Source organism: Anolis carolinensis, unplaced genomic scaffold (assembly GCF_035594765.1).
Source record: "Anolis carolinensis isolate JA03-04 unplaced genomic scaffold, rAnoCar3.1.pri scaffold_7, whole genome shotgun sequence".
In the NCBI taxonomy this organism is placed as follows: domain Eukaryota; kingdom Metazoa; phylum Chordata; class Lepidosauria; order Squamata; family Dactyloidae; genus Anolis; species Anolis carolinensis.
In genome coordinates, this window is record NW_026943818.1 from 2,020,727 (window position 1) to 2,041,332 (window position 20,606).

The 20,606-nt window shown below is 42.3% G+C and overlaps 1 protein-coding gene across 1 annotated transcript in view; it reads right to left on the bottom strand.

The window, feature by feature from the left end:
- Positions 1 to 3,826: 3,826 nt before the first annotated feature.
- The window catches only part of slc27a4 (solute carrier family 27 member 4), a 30,542-nt gene continuing 13,762 nt past the window's right edge, over positions 3,827 to 20,606 (bottom strand). Inside the window, exons 3-14 of the mRNA XM_062959427.1 lie at positions 20,315 to 20,481; positions 17,751 to 18,145; positions 16,410 to 16,568; positions 14,920 to 14,989; positions 14,537 to 14,628; positions 13,024 to 13,133; positions 12,643 to 12,852; positions 12,435 to 12,561; positions 11,043 to 11,180; positions 9,467 to 9,631; positions 8,716 to 8,862; positions 3,827 to 7,139 (exon numbers count right to left, since the gene is read on the bottom strand). Of these exons, the coding sequence (XP_062815497.1) occupies positions 6,982 to 7,139; positions 8,716 to 8,862; positions 9,467 to 9,631; positions 11,043 to 11,180; positions 12,435 to 12,561; positions 12,643 to 12,852; positions 13,024 to 13,133; positions 14,537 to 14,628; positions 14,920 to 14,989; positions 16,410 to 16,568; positions 17,751 to 18,145; positions 20,315 to 20,475 (1,932 nt within the window). The 5' untranslated portion in view covers positions 20,476 to 20,481 and the 3' untranslated portion in view covers positions 3,827 to 6,981. The remainder of the gene's footprint in view (positions 7,140 to 8,715; positions 8,863 to 9,466; positions 9,632 to 11,042; positions 11,181 to 12,434; positions 12,562 to 12,642; positions 12,853 to 13,023; positions 13,134 to 14,536; positions 14,629 to 14,919; positions 14,990 to 16,409; positions 16,569 to 17,750; positions 18,146 to 20,314; positions 20,482 to 20,606) is intronic.

Sequence of the window (20,606 nt, forward strand, 5' to 3'; positions counted from 1 at the left end):
CGCATGCGCAGAGCAAAGTTCACGAGCTTGGCCTAGAATGCCTCAGTGATGGAGAAAGTGGTTCTGAGGGGAAAAAAGGACATCGAGATCGAGAGTTATTATTAAGTTATTATTAACCCAGCCGTGCTCCCTGACAGAAGAGAACCAAGAACAAATAAGGCTGGCATCCTATTGGTTACTCCCAACAAGAGAGGACCAGATTCAGTCAGTTGTTGTGTGGTGAGTCAACACACAGATAAATCACATTAATTCAGTTAAAGGTAAAGGTTTCCCCTGACATGAAGTCCAGTCATGTTCGACATGTTTGGTGCTCATCTCCATTTCTAAGCCAAAGAGCCGACGTTGTCCATAGACACCTCCTAAGTCATGTGGCCGGCATGACTTCATGGAGTGTCATTATTGTTGTTGTTGCCATAGTTAATTAACAATGGATACAAATAAAAATCAATGTTATTTTAGTGTTAGTATTGGTCATGTATTGGTCCAAGGTCATGTAGCCATAGGCATGACTTGCATGGTGCGCTGATGTTACCTTCCCACCGGAGTGGTACCTATTGATCTATACACCGTATATACATGCAATATTGATACTAATATTATAATGAAATGTAATATAATAGTACTAATAATACAATATAATATTTATTATATATTATATATTAAATGTAATATTACTAATAATATTATAGTTTATAGTAGTATAGTGCAATATAGTAGTATATAATGCTAATATTGTGCTATGCTAATACAGTAATATAATGTATTGTGTGTAGACATGACTTGTAAGTCGCTCTGAGTCCCCTTCGGGGTGAGAGAGGGCGGGGTATAAATGTAGTAAATAAAAATACTCAATATTTGCATGTTTTCGAACTGCTAGGTTGGCAGAAGCTGGGGCTAACAGCGGGAGCTCACCCCACTCCCCAGATTCAAACTGCCAACCTTTTGGTCAGCAAGCTCAGCAGTTTTACCACCTGTGCCATTGGTGTTTGGTACACATTTTGATATATCTGTGTGTGTAATGTATTGTAATGCTGCTGGAACATGGCCGTACAGCCCAAAAGATTCACAGCAACCCAGTGATTCCACCTAGGAAAGCCTTCGACAACAAATATTATTGAACACACATACGACTTACTAAGCTCTGTGCAGAGAACGCAGGGCCAGGAAGACGTCTTTCCACCTTGTCTCCTGTATCAATTTAACAATATAATAATATGCAATACTCACATTATACAATACTAATATTATAATATATTGTAATACAATGTAATAATAAATTATTATAATTGTATATTTATATTACATGCAATATTACTAATAATATTGCAATATAGTCGTATAGTACAATATAATAACATATAATGCTTATATAGTGCTTATACTGTGCTATACTAATAATATAATGTATAGTATGTATATATAACGTGTAAGCCATCCGGAGTCCCGTTTGGGGTGAGAAGGGCGGGATATAAATGTCTCGCAAATAATAATACAAATACACTATTATAATTGTATATTTATAATACATGTAATATTACTGATATTGCAATATAGTCGTATAGTACAATATAATAATATATAATGCTTATATAGTGCTTATATTGTGCGATACTAATAATATAATATATTGTATATACATATAACATGTAAGCCGCCCTGAGTCCCGTTTGGGGCGAGAAGGGCGGGATATAAATGTCTCAAATAATAATAATACAAATACACTATTATAATTGTATATTTATAATACATGTAATATTACTGATATTGCAATATAGTCGTATAGTACAATATAATAATATATAATGCTTATATAGTGCTTATATTGTGCTATACTAATAATATAATATATTGTATGTACATATAACGTGTAAGCCCCCCGAGTCCCCTTCGGGATGAGAATGGCGGGCTATAAATGTCGCAAATAAATAAGTATCACTAATAATATTGCAATATAGTCGTATAGTACAATATAATAATACATAATGCTTATATCGTGCTTATATTGTGCTATACTAATAATGTAATATATTGTATGTACATATAACGTGTAAGCCACCCAGAGTCCCCTTCAGGATGATAATGGCGGGCTATAAATGTCGCAAATAAATAAGTATTACTAATAATATTGCAAGATAGTCGTATAGTACAATATAATAATACATAATGCTTATATCGTGCTTATATTGTGCTATACTAATAATGTAATATATTGTATGTATATATAACGTGTAAGCCACCCTGAGTCCCCTTTGGGGTGAGAAGGGCGGGATATAAATGTCGCTAATAAATAAATAAATATTTTCCCAATAAAGCACCCAGAAGTAGCCACAAACGGCCCATTTGCCAAGTCAAGAGTGGCATCATGGTCCCGGAGGGCGATCGTTGGGAGCTGTGACAATGAAGGGAAGGGGGTCTGGTCCCAGCGGCTTTGTTTGATTTCTCTCCAGCCTCCGTTTTGAACTCTGCATTTTGCACAGGGATGGGGCGAGGGGTGCTGTGGGGCCAGGGAAGGGAGGTCAGGGGGAGTTAAAGCTCTTTCGATGCCATTCATGTGCTAATGGGGTGTCAAGCAGAGATCAGTGAGGTGGAGGCCAGGCCTCTGAGCTTGGGTTAAACTGCTGCTCAAAGAAAGCCGGAGCCCAAGCAACCGAGAGGGCTGTATGTCATTATGGCCCTGTATGTCATTATGGCCCGTCCGAGGCTCTCTTGTTTGACCTGGGGAAGGCAAGGGGAGGGGGCTGCCAATGTGTGTGTGTGTGTGTCCCAATTCACAGGCTCCAAACAAAGCAGGAGGGTGTTCAAACAATGCCAGACCCCCGTCTCGGCCTTCAATAGGGGCCCCTAAACAGGCGTTTAACCTCCAGAACGGCTGAAAGTGATCCTCAAAAGCAGCTTGGCCTCTCATTGTGGCTGCATCAGAGGCCACTTGGATGGCTCCTCTCCGCCGCCGGGGAACAGGCCGCCTTCCCTTCTGGTTGTACGGCTAATAAATGGCTCCTACGACCGGCCGGGCCAAGCAGGGCGTGCAAGGTCTTTCCGGCTCAAAAAGCATCCCATGGAAAAAACAGGAACTCTGCAAAAAAGGGAGGAAAGGGGGGGTGCAATGGGAGGGAGAAAGGAAGAAGCCCTTCATGGTTTGAACTGCAAAGCGTCCGAAACGTGGGAGATTTCAGACACTTTTCTCTATCATTCCAGGGAAGAATGGTCCGTGGAGAATTCAGTTTCCCTGAAATGTGGGAGTTTTCTAGGGAAATAGTTTGCAGCAAAATATCGCACACATTGTAATTCTATCTTCACTGTGTTTGCTTTTTGGAGAGATGCTGGACTGGCTGTTTATTACAACAGTTACATGGTTTTATTCAATTGCTCCAGTGTTTCCACTTGGCTCTGGAACGCACAAACAAGTCTATTTGTGCACAAAGGAGGCAGAACGGAAGTGCAAAGACTTTGTTCTTCCCTACTCAAGGCTCTCATAGAATAATTCCAGATATGTAAACACGATTTGCGGTTTCAAAAGAAGCAAAGAAAGGAGCAGCAGAGGAATCTTGCTTATTGTTACAAGCCAGCCAGTTAGGCCTTCCCTGTGATACTCCATTCTGTTCCTTCCCAGGCCAATATAGGTTTGGCCTTCACTGGGCACAGAGTCTTTATTTACATCTGTGAAATATTAGAAAACATGCAAATACAGGACCAGTAGTGTCGGCTCAGTTTCCCTTCTGTCTCAAATCATCACACTTAAACTAAACTGCAGAGCGAAGAGTCAAACGCAGGACACAACTTGGAAAGCATACGCGCAGAGGATAAAACATTTGACCCGCAAGCAAAAAAATCGAAATCTTATTTTATTAGTCGCGAAGATCCCATTGTGTTCCCTAACTCCAGCACGAGAATGTACAAGCGATTACATCCGGACAGAACGGAAAAACGTGGTGCAATGCGGGATGAGAAAGTGTCGGCGGCAAAGCACAAGTCCCGCTCCCCCCGCCGCCACCCCCAGCCATTTTGGAAAAGGAGACGATTCATTGGTTGGAGTTCAAAGCACACCTTCTCCTCTCCCTCCAGAGACGGATACGCGTTACGCACGGAGACACCACGCACTGACAGCACTGCGTTCCCTGAGATGTTGGAAAAAAAGCATTGCTTACAAATAAAAGGCCATTCCCTTCCCACCCTATGCATACACACACACATAAAGAAAACAACGGAAGGGATCCTTGCCACCATCCAGATCCGTAAAGGAGGCTCAATATCCAACCACGGTCCAGCAGGATGGGTGCCATGGCAAGAAGCCTTCCGAGAACAGCGGGAGCAGCTTTACAAATGTCCGTAATATTGCACAGTCTTTGTTCACCTTTTTGACCTGTTTTGGTTATGTCTTTCTGGGTCTTGGCCACCAAAATGACTTATGGGAAAGAAGCAGAGGGTACGCAGGCCTCCAGATGTGTGTGGGAACTCCCAGCATCCCTCTATTGGCTGGGATACGGACAACATCTGGAGATACACACAACTGCACATCTCATTGTAAGAGAAGTGCCAAGCTATGGTTCTGGGCCTGGATGAGAAGAGAAAGAGGTGTTTCATGTCACAAGGCCGAGAAGATCGACTTTGTGGGACAGGCGTTTGGAGAGCGTGGACGACGAGGAAACTAATACAATTTAACAAAATGCATTTTGGTTTCCTACCAAAGCAGAGAGAGGCTATAAGGTCTGTTGCTATATTTAGGAGGAGAAATGGACCATCTTGGCTCTTGGGGCATTCAAGGAAATGTCCGTCAACTGAGGACCACGTGGTAGCAGCACCGTGAATATACTCATTTTGTTCTGTTTTAAAACATGGATAGGCAGATATGAACGGTTTGTACCATACTGCTCTCGCAAACACAGCCCGCCCTTTGTTGCATCTGCAGAACTACCTGATAACAGGGTCATTTGCACCAAAGGAAAAGAAAAACATGTGCAGGTCCCTCACCATGGTGCATCATCCAGGACTCAGGTAGCAGTGAAGACACAACAATAGTTCCCTTTTTGCATCCAATGACAGGCGATTGTCTTAATGCAGAGTGAGGCCGTTCACACTCACAAATGGTGGGGTTCCCTTCTCAAAGGCAGTGAAAGCAATGACAACAGGAAGACAATTCACTCGGCACCTGACCCTAATTTCAGGAACCGATGGACAGAAAGGGAAAGAGGAAAAGGGAGTCCAAATGTGCTTTCCCATTAGAGAGGCACCAAGGAAATCTACCAAATACTTAAGCTCAATGGAGAACAGAGGTCTCCTGAGGGTGAAGCGATAAAGGGCGAGGCAATACATCTACACTGACTATTTGATGCAGTTTCAAACCGGTATTGAAGAAAGTGGTTCCTGGAACCCTGGAATCAAATGCCAGTTAACACCTCCCAGGCAGAGGATGACTCTAGGCAACAACAGCCAGGCTACCTCTATGCAGATACCCTCACTGATTGACTTTGCAGCTTCATAGCTACTCAACGTTAATCAAGCTTGCTCATTGCAACATCCACACAAAGAATTCTTTCTCCCACCCTGGACATTATTCGACAGATATATATATATATGTATACACTCCACTTGCTTCATCTCCAACAGATCTCTGAACAAACCTCTGAAGACACCAGCCACAGGTGCAGGTGAAACATCAAGAGAATGCTTCTGGGTCAGAAGATGGCCTTAGGGCAGGCATGGGCAAACTTCGGCCCTGCGGGTGTTTTGGACTCCAACTCCCACAACTCCTAACAGCCGATAGGCTGTTAGGAGTTGTGGGAGTTGGAGTCCAAAACACCCGCAGGGCCGAAGTTTGCCCATGCCTGCCCTAGAATCATAGGATGAGATCCCCAAAGGCCATCTAGTCCAACCCCATTCCGTTGTGCAGGAAAAGCACAATCAAAGCATTCCCGACAGATGGCCATCCAGCCTCTGTTGGACAGCCTCCAAGAGAAGAACATACAGACCTCTTTGGGGACCTAAAATGGCAGAGGGAAAAGGGGACAAGACGTGGCAACAAGTGACACAACACTATGGGAACAATATACAATTTGATGGGGTCGCAACGGAGTGCAAGACCTCCCAAGTCCAAACATTGGTTTTTAACCCACTGACCATTGCACAACCCTGTTTATAGCAATGGCAGTCCGCCCAGCACTGGGCAATGCATACCCTTAAATCGTTGCTGTGATCAATGACACCAGAGCAAAATGTGCAGCAAATGCAGCCAAAACAGGATAACACACGTGGGTCAAACCCATATTCCCGCAACAAATATAAGTATTATATATAGGAAATTAACCATCTTGCAGCAAATCCTTTTTTGTTCTCTCTCTCTCAAACCCCCCCCCCTGCAATAAATTACCAAAAATAGAGAAAATAAACACAGATGAATACAAAGAATGTCCAGTTATGAAAAGTAGAAAAGAAGAGTGTCCCTGGAAGAAAAAGCAGGTTTGTTCCCAGCCCTGCCCACCCAGTCAACAGAACCAGGGGTAGGATTTTAGCAGCCAGAAAAGGGGACAGAAAGCTTCCCCTTAAAGAAAAAGAAAGAATTGCAACTTTCTTAACATTGCCTAATAATAATAATAATAATAATAATGGAAAGCAGTCCATGTCAATCAGAAAGCACCATGGCGCCCCCTAGAGGTGGAACGGAGCAGTGCAGGAAACTTGGCGGAGGGAATCGAGCTTTCAGTTTTGGCAAAATGTCATCTGCGATGGAGTAGAAAACAAAGCCAACATATTTTCTATGCTTTGGTATGCAAACGTCGCAGTCGCTTGTGTGTGTCCCCCGTCCCGAAAAAAAGAAGAAAGAAACCCCCAGGCTTAGGTTCCCGGTACAATTGCAATGAAAACAAGGGGCCAAAGCGGCCCCTCGTTCACTGTCCGGCTTCCCAACCGTTCTGGGCTTCCGATCGCAACCCCAGGAAGGAGGTCCCGGTGTCCGAAAGTGGCCGTCCGTCCATCTCTCCGGTCCAATTACAACTTGGCTTGCCCAGATTGGATCCGCCGGTAGGCCTCCAGGTCCAGAGGCAAGTACCGGCCCAGCCTCGGCTCCAGGTAATACAGCCGGTCCTTCACCACGTTGGGGTCGTAGCCCTCCTTGCGCAGGTCCATCTTCTGGAACTTGAAGGTGCCTGGGTGGCGTTTGAGGGGGGGAAAGGAGAAAAAGAAGACTGGTGAGCGGTGCCGTGCTCCCTTCCCTTTCCCTTCTTAGAGATCTGGGTCTGTTTTGCCTCCAGAAGAGAAGGTTGAGGAAAGGAGCCGTGATGAGAGCCCTGTTTACATATAGAAAAGGGTGCCAGCCTTCTTTTCTACTGTATGGTCAATTGAATGTTTTGCTTTATGCTGGAAACCGCTGAGTCCTTCTGAGGAGATAGAGCGGTATATAAATCAAATCATTATTATTATTATTATTATTATTATTATTATTATTATTTTATTGTATGACACAGCAAACAAGATAGACATGCTGGATTTCATATCACAAAATCACAAGTATTATTATTATTATTGTTTTATTATGACACAGCAAACAAGATAGATATGCTGGATTTCATATCACAAAATCACAAGTCGAACACTTCCCAAGTGTCTAGGACTGTGTGTTGTATTTTCGGATGATGCGCACTGATCCCAGCAGGGTGGCCTTATTATTATTATTATTCTGCCCTGGAGCCATGGATTCAAATGGCAGGGAAGGAGATCCCACCTGAACGTTAGGAAGAACTTCCTGAGCTGTTCAGCAATGGAACTTTCCGCTTGGAGTCTGGTGGAGACTTTGAAACAGAGGCTGGATGGCCATCTATTGGGGCTCCTTTGACTGTGTTTTTCCTGCATGGCAGGGGGTTGGACTAGATGGCCCATGTGGTCTCTTCCAACTCTAGGATACTATGGCTGTATTGTTATTGTTATTATTATTATTACTAAACAGAGGCTGGATGTCCATCGGTAGGAGCTTCTTTGACTGTGTTTTTCCTGCATAGCAGGAGGTTGAATTAGATGGTCCAACTTTAGGATACTATGGCTGTATTATTATTATTATTATTATTATTATTATTATTATTATTAAACAGAGGCTGGATGGCCATCTGTCAGGGGTGCTTTGATTGAGCTTTTCCCACATGGCAGGGGGTTGGACTAGATGGCCCATGGGGTCTCTTCCAACTCTAGGATACTATGGCTGTGTTGTTGTTGTTGTTATTATTATTATTATTATTATTATTATTATTATTATTATTATTATTATTACTAAACAGAGGCTGGATGTCCATCGGTAGGGGCTTCTTTGACTGTGTTTTTCCTGCATAGCAGGAGGTTGAATTAGATGGTCCATGTAGTCTCTTCCAACTCTAGGATACTATGGATGCAATATTATTATTATTATTATTATTATTATTATTATTATTATCATCATCATCATTAAACTGAGGCTAGATGGTCATCTTTCAGGGGTGCTTTGATTGAGCTTTTCCTACATGGCAGGGGGTTGGACTAGATGGCCCATGGGGTCTCTTCCAACTCTAGGATACTATGGCTGTGTTGTTGTTGTTGTTATTATTATTCAGAGGCTGGATGTCCATCTGTCAGGGGTGCTTTGATTGTGCTTTTCCTGCATGGCAGGGGGTTGGACTAGATGGCCCTTTGGGTCTCTTCCAACTCTAGGATACTATGGCAGCCGCGTCTCACGGAAACATGGATAAAAGGACTCACTTGTTTTGTTCAATTCCAAAACCAGCCGCAGGAAAATGGGCCGTGCGTACGCAGGAAGGGCCTTCTTCATGTCCTCCGCAAAACGCTCCAGGTCACAGGTGTGGTCCGGATCGACAATGGCTGCCATTCCGGCCTTCCCTTCGGCACCTGCAACGCACATGCACAATAATAACAACAACAATCACAACTTTATTCTGGTATCCCGCCCCATCTCCCTGAGGGGACTCAGGGTGGCTCACAAGGGGACCAAGCCCAAACAATATACGATAAAATACAACAACATAAAATGCAATCCAATCACAACAAATTAATACATAATTCTAAAAACACACCATCACACAATAAAAACGTGGCTAGAAGCCAAAGGCGACATAATGGCACTTCAATTTTCAGTCTCAGGGAGAGGGATAAAATAATAATTGTGCAATATCTTAGGAGTACTAATAACATGGGGCAGAGATAATACAATTATAGCACTATGGTTCCACTTTAACTGCCACTGCAATTGAGAAAGAGACACGGAGAATTCTTTATTATCTCCTGAGCCAATGCAATTCCACATCTTTATCAGAGACTTAGACAATCTCTCTAACCTGTTAAAAGTCCTAATACCCTCCTATCCCTTTCTCATAGTTAACCCTCCCCTTCAAGCTAAACACACTCAGCTCCTACTTGCTCTGGGATTCTGCTGAGAAGAGGGTGGGTTATAAAAATTTTCATTCATAACTAGAGATGAATGGAGGCCCCTTACCTGGAACTTCCACCCCATAGACGACAACGTCCGTCATGCTGAGGAGGCGGCTGAGCGTTCCTTCCACTTCCGTCGTGGAGACATTTTCGCCCTTCCAGCGGAAAGTGTCTCCCGTTCGGTCTCGGAAATACATGTAGCCCAACTCATCCATGACCAGCACGTCCCCTGAAGAGAAGTTTACAAAATACGTTTACAGAGAACATATCCATCTATTGTTGAAGGCTTTGAAGGCCAGAATCACTGGGTTGCTGTAAGATTTTTGGACTGTGTGGCTATGTTTCAGTAGTATTCTCTCCTGGCGTTTCACCTGCATCTGTGGATGGCACCCTCAGAGGTTTGTTTAGAGTTCTGTTGGAACTGAGGCTAGTGGAGTGTATATGTATCTGAGGAATAATGTCCAGGGTGGGAGAAAGAACCCTTGGCATGTCTGTTTTTGCGTTGTGGGTTTTTTATAGCCCCACCGCTTAATCCTGATGCTTGCTGGTATATTTTATGAAGGTTATTTTACTGTTATTGTTTTATTTGTTATTCTATTTTATTTTTATGGTATTTTTACTCCTCAGCCGTACATTGTCTCTAGGTTCACTTTCTCCAGCACTTTACCGGGATAATAGTCCCTGGTAACTACCTCCAAATTTGCATCGTATACTATTTACACTTTTCTGGCCCACTCCTCTTTGAGGAGCTAACCCAGGTTTTTACCAAAGTATGTTTATTGTTTATTGGTACAGTAGAGTCTCACTTATCCAAGCTTCGCTTATCCAAGCCTCTGGATTATCCAAGCCATTTTTGTAGTCAACATTTTCAATATATCATGATATTTTGGTGCTAAATTTGTAAGTACAGTAATTACAACATAACATTACTGTGTATTGAATTACTTTTTCTGTCAAATGTGTTGTATAACATGATGTTTTGGTGCTTAATTTGTAAAATCATAACCTAATTTGATGTTTAATAGGCTTTTCCTTAATCTCTCCTTATTATCCAAGATATTCGCTTATCCAAGCTTCTGCCGGCCCGTTTAGCTTGGATAAGTGAGACTCTACTGTATATGTCATTTTATCTGTTTTTGATTTGTTTTCTACTGTTGAGTTTTATATTGTTTGTTGCCTGGCCCTGGCCCCATGTAAGCCGCCCCGAGTCCCCTTGGGAGATGGGGCGGGGTGTAAAAATAAAATTATTATTATTATTATTATTATTATTATTATTATTATTATTATTTATATATGCTGTCATCTTACTGTTTTATCTGTTGGTTGGGCTCGGTCCCCATGTGAGCTGCTCCGAGTCTCCTCGGGGAGATGGAAGCAGATTATAAACAAAGTATTATTATTATTATTATTATTATTATTATTATTACTTAGTGCTAGCCCTGCCCTGCAGGAGTAGATAGTGTGCAGTTGTGTAGTTGTATATGCCTAAAAAAAGTTCACATACATGCAGAAGTTTTTTGTTAGGTTCACGCAACACACTACAGAGGACACACGTAAAAGTGTCACGACACACAGAGACTTTCCTATCTCGCAAAGAGTCTTTGGAACAAAGAAACACTGTTAAGGAAAGAAACCCATACCTGTGAGGTAGGCGCAGTCGCCTTTGGTGAAGACGTCTCGGGCCATCTTTTTAGAGTTGGCCTCGCTGTTCAAGTAGCCGTCAAAGCGCTGCAACGGATTGCTTTGTTTGATGCGACCAACCAGCTGACCAGGTTCCCCTGCAAGCGGAGCAGATAATAATATTAGAATTAATGCGGTGTGGCACTCCTTTAACCGCAATGGTTCAAAGCTATGGAATTATGGGAGTTGTAGGGTTGTTGTATGTCTTTCGGGCTGTGTGGCCATGTTCCAGAAGTATTCTCTCCTGACGTTTCGCCCACATCTATGGCAGGCATCCTCAGAGGTTGTGAGGTATGGGAGTTGTAGTTTGGTGGAGCACCAGCACTCTTGGCCAGAGAAGGCTAAATTCTTGTAAAACAATGCCTCCCATGATTCAGTTGTCACCGAACTGCATTGATGTTATTTATTTATTATTACAATATTTATATCCCGCCCTTCTCACCCAACAGGGGACTCAGGGCGGCTTACAATAAAACCCATATATAAAAATTATACAGTGCAATATAAATCAGTTAAAAAATTATTATTAACTTACATCAGTATTCGTAAAGCACATTATAAAATACAGGTAGGCGTGTTCAGTTCAAAAAACTGGGTCTGTCGATTGAGTTCAGCGTACATGATAATAATTAACGCTGCCAATTATTATTCAAAAGCCTGGCCCCATAACCAAGTTTTAACCTTCCTACGGAAGGATAGGAGGGAGGGAGCCTGCCTGACTTCAATGGGGAGGGCGTTCCATAGGCGGGGAGCCACTACTGAAAAGGCCCTGTCTCTCGTCCCCGCCAGACGCACCTGTGAGGCTGGCGGGACGGTGAGCAGGGCCTCATCTGATGATCTTAAGCTTCGAGGTGGGTCGTAGCGGGAGACATGTTCAGACAGATAAGCTGGGCCGAAACCGTTTAGAGCTTTATAGGCTAAAGCCAGCACCTTGAATTGTGCTCGGTAGCTAATCGGCAGCCAGTAGAGCTGGCGTAACAGAGGAGTAGTACGCTCCCTGAACGCCGCTCCAGTTATTAACCTGGCAGCCTCCCATTGGACTAATTGAAGCTTCCGAACAGTCTTCAAAGGCAGCCCCACGCAGAGTGCGTTGCAGTAGTCTAAACGGGATGTAACAAGAGCGTGGACCACCGTGGCCAAGTTCGGCTTCCCAAGGTATGGTCGCAGCTGGCGCACAAGTTTTAATTGTGTGAAGGCTCCCCTAGCCACCGCTGAGACCTGGGGTTCCAGGCTCAACGATGAGTCAAGGATCACCCCCAGATTGCGCATTTGCGCAAATTTTACCATTGTAGATGGAAAAATTTCCCAGGCTTTTTCATCGAATACCCCACTGAGATGCCACCGAAGCTCACCGGGTTTGCACTGAATGCAGAGCCCGTCAGGTCCCCGGATCAGCTCCATCGTGTCCTCGTTGACCCGGACCAGGTTGATGGGGTAAATGAAGGGAAGGATCCTGCTGTTGAAGCCACACGCTCCGAACTGCAGCAGAGAAAGAGGACAAGGAATGAGCACAACGTCTGTCTGTCTGTCTCCTAATGAAACGCACTTCAGCCGCCTCACCTTGTTGTCGAAGTTGCCCATGCTGCAGTTGCACTCGGTGGCGCCGTAAAACTCGGCAATCTGGGGGATGCCAAAGCGCTGGGTGAACTCCTTCCAAATGGTGGCCCGCAAGCCGTTGCCCAGCGCCATCCGCACCCGGTGCTTCCGTTCCGCTTCCTGCACCGGCTGGTTCAAGAGATACCGACAGATCTCCCCAATGTACTGCACAACCTGGAAGAGTTTAGAAGGAAAGAAGGGATAAGTCCAGTACGGAGGAGGAAATGGCATCAGTACTCTCTGTGGGAGCATCTACACCAGGCATGGCAAAACTTGGGCCATCCAGGTGTTTTGGATCAACTCCCACAATTCCTAACAGCCTTGATTGTATCTCCCATGACTCACCGTACAGTTGTACTTGATGCAGTCGTCCCAGAAGCCGGAAGCAGAGAACTTCTTCCGCACCACCACCGTCAGCCCGTGGAGGAGGCACTGCCCGACCCCCACAATATTCCCTGGGAAAACAACAACAACAACGTTCCAACAGGGAGTCTAAACATGGCAGTGCCCACCCAGCCTAATCTGAGCATTTTACCCTGTTGACTCTAATCTAATGCTCACCTCTTCTGGCAAAATTACTGGGCCAAAATTAGGGTGTGCATTACAATTCGTGCAATACAATAATCTTAATGCTGAGCCAATGTGAAAGGGAAGCGGCTGCAGGAGCACCTTTTTGAGCAACCTCATCTCTAATTTAATTGTCATCGCTCAATGCTATACTATCCTGGGATTTGTAGTTTGGTGAGGTATCAGCATTCTTGGAAGAGAAGGCTCAAGGCATTATTATTATTATTACGCTTATTGATATCTCTCCCAAAGGAGACTCCAAGATACAATTATTATGACAGTAGAGTCTCACTTATCCAAGCCTCGCTTATCCAAGCCTCTGGATTATCCAAGCCATTTTTGTAGTCAATGTTTTCAATATATCGTGATATTTTGGTGCTAAATTCGTAAATACGGTAATTGCTACGTAGCATTACTGCGTACTGAACTACTTTTTCTGTCAAATTTGTTGTATAACATGAAGTTTTGGTGCTTAATTTGTAAAATCATAACCTAATTTGATGTTTAATAGGCTTTTTCTTAATCTCTCCTTATTATCCAAGATATTCGCTTATCCAAGCTTCTGCTGGCCCGTTTAGCTTGGATAAGTGAGACTCTACTGTATTATTATTATTTATTATTATTGCTGTTGTTATTTTTATTATTTATTGATACGCCGCTTTATCTCTCTTGGAGACTCCAAGATACAATTATTATTATTGTTGTTTATGTTTATTATTTATTGATATGCCGCTTTATCTCTCTCGAAGGAGACTCCAAGATACAATTATTATTGTTGTTGTTTATGTTTATTGATACACCATTTTATCTCTCCCAAAGGAGACGCCAAGATATAATTATTACTATTGTTGCTGTTGTTATTTTTATTATTTATTGATACGCCGCTTTATCTCTCCCGAAGGAGACTCCAAGATACAATTATTATTGTTGTTTATGTTTATTGATACACCGCTTTATCTCTCCCAACGGAGACACCAAGATACAATTATTATTATTGTTGCTGTTATTTTTATTATTTATTGATACGCCGCTTTATCTCTCCCGAAAGAGACTCCAAGATACAATTATTATTGTTGTTTATGTTTATTGATACACCGCTTTATCTCTCCCAACGGAGACTCCAAGAGACATTTATTATTATTACTATTATTATTACTATTAAGTGCGGTGTGCGACGCAACTATTGATAGTCAAAGAACACAAAACAACCTTTGAGATATGAATGAACGCGAACAAAAAGAAAAAGAATTGGGTTTGGAAAAAAGCAACGTTTCATACAGATGGGGAGTACCTGCGGAGTGATACAAAGGGAGGCAATTGTAAACCACGTCGTCCGCTCTCATCCGGAATCCATTGTACACCAACGACGCCATGCGGTAATACCTGCGGGCAGAAGAGTATTGCTTAAGACCGGGGAGAGGGAAATGCATTTTGCACAAGCCAGACTTTTACAGGCATTTGCAATGAGTCATTGCACGTGTAGCACACCAAAGAGATTGCACAACGCAAACAGGAGCCAAGAGTGTGATGCAGCAGCAGCAAAAAGAAATACCGTAAATAAAGCCCACGCTATTGTAGCTTGCATCCATAGGAATATAGATCGAGGGAAGTCAGGCCTGGGCCAAATTTGGGCCAGGCCTGATTTAGATTCACACAAATCCCCATTTCACTGACCTCGAATGGACGATGATGGCAGCCTTAGGCAGACCTGTCGTGCCGGAAGTGTATATATAGAACAGTTTATCTGGAAGGCAAAAAAACAAAACAAAACCTGAACATTAATTGCAACTCCTTAGTCCAGGGGTCCTCAAACTTTTTAAGTGGAGGGCCGGTTCATAGTCCCTCAGATTGTTGAGGGGCCGAATTATCATTTGGAAAAAAAAAACCCAACAACAAATTCCTATGCACACTGCACATATCTTATTTGTAGTGCAACCCCCCCCCCAAACAACAACTATTTCTTTATTTATTTGCTACATTTATACCCCGCCCTCTCTCACCCCGAAGGGGACTCAGAGCGGCTTACAAGTTGTATGTATATACAATATATTATATTATTAGCATAGTACAATATTAGCATTATATATTAATATATTGTACTATACCACTATACCGTAATATTATTAGTAATATATAATATATAATTACTATTATTATATTGCATTATTATTGTTAGCCGCCCTGAGTCCTTTATTGGGTGAGAAGGGCGGGGTAGAAATACTGTAACATATAAATAAATAAATAAATAAATATTATATTGTATTACATTATAATATTATTATCAATATTATATGTATACACAATATGTTATATTATTACCATATAATTCATTTACAATATTTCATTTACAATATTGGTAAATGAAAGAACAATACAATATTTAAAAATAAAAATAATTTTAACCAACATACTGTAAACTTATCAGGATTTCAGTGGGAAGTGTGGGCCTGCTTCTGGCCAATGAGATCATCAAGTAGGATTGTTGTTGTTGTGTGCCTTCAAGTCATTTCAGACTTTGAGCGAGCCTAAGTCTAAAACTGAGAGCGGGGGCCAGGTCAATGGCCTTGGAGGACCGCATCCGGCCCCCGGGCCTTAGTTTGGGGACCCCTGCCTTAGTCCATTACACAACTATATTCCCAGGACCTGAATCTGCAAGGCCCGGGCTGTTTATAAGTGGGGCATCTCCATCACAGAGATGAAAGCAGGCTACAGGGTATTATTATTATTATTAGGGTGGACATGCATTGTAATATATGTATTTTATAGTAATGTGTATGCATTTTATTGCATGTGTTTTTCACGGTGTGTTTTAACTAAGTTGTGCCCTGCCTTGAGCCTTGGAAATTATTATTATTATTATTATTGCATATTTGCAAAGTTACAAAATGCAAACTATGACTTAGGAACGCAGCCAGCCTGTCTTGGAGGTCATCTCTTTCATGAGCTGGCACTGACGTGTCGGCAATTTCCAATGTGGATTACAGAAAAAACAACACAGGACAGGTGAATACATTCAAAACACCGTGCCTTGTGGTGTCGCAAGAAGTGATGCAAATGGTGCTACGTCTCCCTCTACAAACGTCTAGGTTGACAGTTCAGTTTGTTACAACTGGATACAGATTCCCTGGATTCAATAGGGGTTTTTTTAAATTGCCTGCCCGTACCTAGAAACCCCTTGTCTGGAGGCTTGGGTGTGAAGGAGGAGGCTTTCTGAATCAATGGGTCCAGATGTTCTGCACCGACTGGGATGTTTTCTGTTTTCAAGTCTCCGGAACAGAAGAGGTGGACCGACTTCCCGAGCGAAGGCTGCACCTCCTTTAAAGCTGGAAAAAACAAGAATATTGGGTTGCTGAGAGTTTTCCGGGCTGTATTGCCATGTTTTAAAAGAATTGTGGGAGTTGCAGAACAAAACACCTTGAGAGAGGGCCAAAGTTGGTCTATGACCTCTTGGAACTTGACACTTAAGCCAGTCAAGGGATCATCTGCATACCCACGTCATAATCCCCTTCAGTTTTGCATCAAAACACCTGGAGGGAGGGCTGAAGTAGGCCTGTAATGAAGTACGAATTTTGGTTTACAGATGTTATGTTTAATTGTGTATTTATGTTTTAAAAGGGTAAATATTAGTTATTGCATCTCAGCACTCAGAGGCTGGTTGCCATGGAGAAGTAGGCGGAGCCAACTGCCTTTTGGTGGAAGAAATGTAGAGTTTAAAAAAGGATGTCAGTCTGTGCTCTGATGAGGCACAGGGAAGATTGATTCCAGGTTGATGGGATCAAGGAGACTGAATTGTTCATTTTGAGTCAGTTTTAAATAAGTTTGGTGACTTATTTAATGTAGTCTGTGTCCTGGTAAGGAACAGAGAATCTGTGATAGTATATCACAGGGGTGACTGTGGTTTGAAGTCACTGGAAAGTCCAAGTTTCAGACTTTGGGAACCAATCCCAGCTGGACTCACAGAGATCCATTGAAGTAACGGTTTAAAAGTGGCAGAGGAAGAAGTTTTAACTACTTTAAGTAAAAGAAGTGATACTTTAGAGAGTTGATTCATCTCATTCTAGTATTGTAACTGTTAATAAGAATACCTCTAAGTGAGAAACAAAATTGTAACCACTAAGCTCTGTGCCTGAATAAACTTGTTATTGTTCTTCCAACATCTAAGCCTCTGTCGCACATATTCTAAACCAAGTTATGCTACCCTTTAAAGTAAAAGGTTTCCTCCCTGAGTCTTTGGTGGTTGCATCTTTCCAAATTGGTGTCAGTCGTTCATAGTCCTTTACAAATTGGTGGCATCAGTTATAAATTTTTCACAGGCCCATGCCTTTGTCCTCTTGGAACTGGACACTTGAGTCAACCAAGGGATCATCTGCATACCCACGTTATGGGAGTCGCAGTCCAAAACACCTGGAGGGAGGGCCCAAGTTGGCCCATGCCTGTCCTAGGGCTTGGCTCCCAAACCTCTCCCAAATGCACTGCATCCCATTTCCTCGGCTCCATTCCCTCACCTGCAGACAACTCGCTCCCGAAGATGATGGCTTTGGCTTTGGAGACGTTGACGCAGTGGAGCAGAGCGTCCTGCCGCACGTTGGAGTTCAGCAGCGCGGCCTCGACCCCGATCTTGGCCATGCCGAGCCAGAGGCCCACGTACTGGTTGCGCGACTCCATGAAGAGGGCCACCACGTCCCCCGAGCAGAAGCCCCTGTCGCAGAGGAGGTTGGCCACCCGGTTGGAGTAGTCCTCCAAGTCCTGGAAGGTCCAGGTCTCGCCCGTCCCCTGGAAAACAAGCGCCGCTTTCTCCGGATGCCTCTTCGCCACTCGCTGGAAGATGCGCGGGATGGTCTCGCCGTGCTTCATGTACCACCACATGTTCACCCAGGTCGAGGCAAGGGACAAGCCGGCCCTGAAAGCGAGAGCAAGGCATAGCGAGGCAACGGGAAGACAACAGAGGCCATTATTACTATTATTACACTAGGGTTAGAAAAATGTTCTGTTCCTGGTTCTTAATATTGATTTATAATTAAATTGATCGCATGTCACAATGGACATACTCCATGATCATTATGTATTTATATTAAACTAGCTTTGCCCGGCCACACATTGCTGTGGCTTATGCTTTCAGAGTGTTGCTCTTTATTTACTGTCCTGATTTTAGAGATTATATTGTTCTGTATTATTATTAATCGCGTTGAATGCGATTTCCTGCTTCTTGGCAGAATGGGGTTGGACTGGATGGCCCATTAGTTCTCTTCCAACTCTACTATTCTATGATTCTATGATTCTATATCACAGTAATTATTACATATTATATTGATAATCTTATATTATCTGCTTTGAACTGGATTATCTGGACTCCACACTGCCATATAATCCACTTCAGTGTGCATTTTATACAGCTGTGAAGAAGGGGCCTCATATAATCCATATAATCCTCATATAAATGGGTTATATAGCTGTGTGGAAGGGCCTTGAGTCTACACTGCCATATAATCCAGTGCAAATTAGATAATCTATGGAAGAGGCCTAAGTGAGGCCTAAGTCTGCCTGTCCCTTGGGCTGAGTTGGTTGCTAGGAGTGGGCAGAGATTAGTCCTCTAACTGGCAGCAATTGGATAAAAACAATTATTGCTCTCCCTCTAATTAGGACTTTATTTTTCTTTTCTTTTTGTTATATCAACCTAGAGGTGTGGGTGATGGGTTGTGTTGTCAAATTTCGAGGTTGGGGTGCCTGTAATTTTGTTGTTTTGTTGGTCGCCGTGATGCCATCACTCATTTATATATATAGATTATATTATTAATATTATTATTGTAACAGATGTACTCCATGACTTGTATTTATATTGAATTGTTATTAATATTTTAATTATTGCAATGGATGTATTCCATGATTATTATGTATTTATATTGAATTATGTTATTATTATTATTATTGCAACGGATGAACCCCATGACTATTATGTATTTATATTGAATAGGAGCCTCCAGTGGCCTAGGGGATAAAAGCCTTGTGACTTGAAGGTTGGCTTGCTGACCTGAAGGCTGCCAAGTTCAAATCCCACTCGGGGAGAGCGCGGATGAGCTCCCTCTATCAGCTCCAGCTCCATGCGGGGACATGAGAGAAACCTCCCACAAGGATGGTAAAACATCAAAACATCCGGGCGTCCCCTGGGCAACGTCCTTGCAGACGGCCAATTCTCTCACTCCAGAAGCAACTCCGGTTGCTCCTGACATGAATTTTTTTAAATTATTATTATTATTATTGCAATGGATGTACTCCATGACTATTATATATTTATATTGAATTATTATTTTATTATGACACAGCAAACAAGATAGATATGCTGGATTTCGTATCACAAAATCACAAGTTGAACACTTCCCAAGTGTCTAGGAATTATTATTATTATTATTGCAACTGATGTACTCCATGGCTATTAAGTATTTATATTGAATTATGTTATTAATATTATTATTGTTTTACAACTCAACACACCGGTTACGCGTTGCAACAGACATACTCAATGAATGCTATTTATATCTAATTAATATTATTTTGCAATTCAATACGCCTGTCATGTGTTGCAGCAGACGTATTCTATTAATACTATTTAATTATACTTAATTAAATATTAATATAACGTTATTAGTATTGACAATTTATTATTCAATACATTTCCATTGGTCGTGTGTTGCAACAGATGTACTCTATGAATATGATTTATTTATATTTAATTCTATATTAATATTATTTTTGTAACAATTCATTACGCCTGCTGTGTGTTGCAACTGACATGCTCAATGAATATGATTTATTTATATTTAATTCTATATTAATATTATTTTTATAACAATTCATTACGCCCGCTGTGTGTTGCAACTGACATGCTCAATGAATATGATTTATTTATATTTAATTCTATATTAATATTATTTTATAACACTCTGTAACACAATTGGAAAAATGTTCCGGAGTTCTTCTACTCCAGAAACTTTGTTTTAGTGCCGCAAAGTATGTTGACTTGGTCGAGAGTCGATGAAATATTCATTGAAAAACTGGAGCATGGGCTACGTACATGATATCCCGCTTGGCTGTCTTGACGACGATGCGAAGGAACTTCCACCCTCCGGATCCCAAGTAAAATATGAGGATGGCTGGGATGACTTGGATCCAAGGCAAGTCCAGGAAGAAGCGGAAAACGACCAGGAGGAGGAGGAGCGCCAGGAAGCGAAGCATCTTGGCCTGGAAGAGAAGAGAGGGCAAAAGTTTATTGTTTTTATATTATCTTATATTACAGGATCGGGCTAACAGTATTTCAGCAAAGGGCCATCCAGCCTTTGCAATAATAATAATAATAATAATAATAA